Source organism: Laccaria bicolor, genomic scaffold (genome assembly GCF_000143565.1).
Source record: "Laccaria bicolor S238N-H82 LACBIscaffold_2 genomic scaffold, whole genome shotgun sequence".
Taxonomy (NCBI): Eukaryota; Fungi; Basidiomycota; class Agaricomycetes; order Agaricales; family Hydnangiaceae; genus Laccaria; species Laccaria bicolor.
This window is the reverse complement of record NW_001889873.1, coordinates 2,220,257-2,221,247: the sequence shown is the minus strand read 5'-3', so window position 1 is coordinate 2,221,247 and position 991 is coordinate 2,220,257. Positions and strand designations below refer to the sequence as shown.

At 52.4% G+C, this 991-nt stretch overlaps 1 protein-coding gene across 1 annotated transcript in view; it reads left to right on the top strand.

The window, feature by feature from the left end:
- The window catches only part of LACBIDRAFT_322054 (uncharacterized protein), a gene marked incomplete at both ends in the record, with an annotated part of 833 nt that extends 184 nt beyond the window's left edge, over positions 1-649 (top strand). The window contains one exon of the mRNA XM_001875291.1: positions 87-649. Within this exon, the coding sequence (XP_001875326.1) occupies positions 87-649 (563 nt within the window). The remainder of the gene's footprint in view (positions 1-86) is intronic.
- Positions 650-991: the final 342 nt, after the last annotated feature.

Here is a 991-nt window from a genome sequence, read left to right as displayed (position 1 = left end):
GGTTTGCTGCTGAACTAACACAGAACAGGTTAGTCTCTTCTCAGGAGTTGTAACCGCTTTCACCATACAATCCTATCAATGGCTAGCCGAAAAATCTGCGGATTCATCAGCCCGACTTCTCAGCTTCATCGCAACACAAATGGCAAACTCTACCAATCCCGTACCACCATCCCTTGCCATCCCAGAATTCACCGTCACTCAAGCTCAAATCCGGATCAATGTAGCATGGTTCCTCAGTCTCTCAGTCAGCATGATAGCTGTGGTACTCGGTATCCTGTGCCTTCAGTGGCTTCGAGAATTCCAACGCGACAATGCAGCCCTCCCTCACAAAGACGCCGTGGCCCTTCGCCAGATGCGATACGAGGGGCTGACGAAATGGCAGGTCCCTGGCATGCTCTCCATTCTCCCCCGCCTCCTCGAACTATCCCTCATCCTCTTCCACTTTGGTCTCCTCGACCTCCTTTGGTCCCTCAACACCACCGTGGCAGCATGTGTCTCTGCAGTATTTGGGATGGTCGCGCTCGCCGTAACGGCGAGCACAGCTCTCCCTGCCCTACAAGACGCCTTGACAAGGAACGGACATCTCCGCGTTCCTCAGTGCCCTTACAAATCCCCGCAGTCGTGGCTCTTCTATCGCGCTGGGCACTGATCTTTCCGCTACGCTTTTAAATTCTACAGCTTGCTGATCAGGCCCTTCAACCAATGGGTAAACCTTAGCTCAATGCCATCGTCCGCAAGAATTTTGAATTCTTTTCACGACAACAGCTGGCTTGCATATGACATACGCTGGCGCAGCCTTCGCGATGCCAAAAATCTCGACTGGTGGGGCAAACCCGAAACAATCGAGGATTCCGACGATGTTGCTCGTGGCCTCCACTGGATAAACAAGACATTCACACACAGGGTCGAGGCCATATTCTCCGTCTACCACTCCCTCGCAGACCTAGACATTTTCACTGCGGCAGCTACAATATCCGAGATATATCTCAAA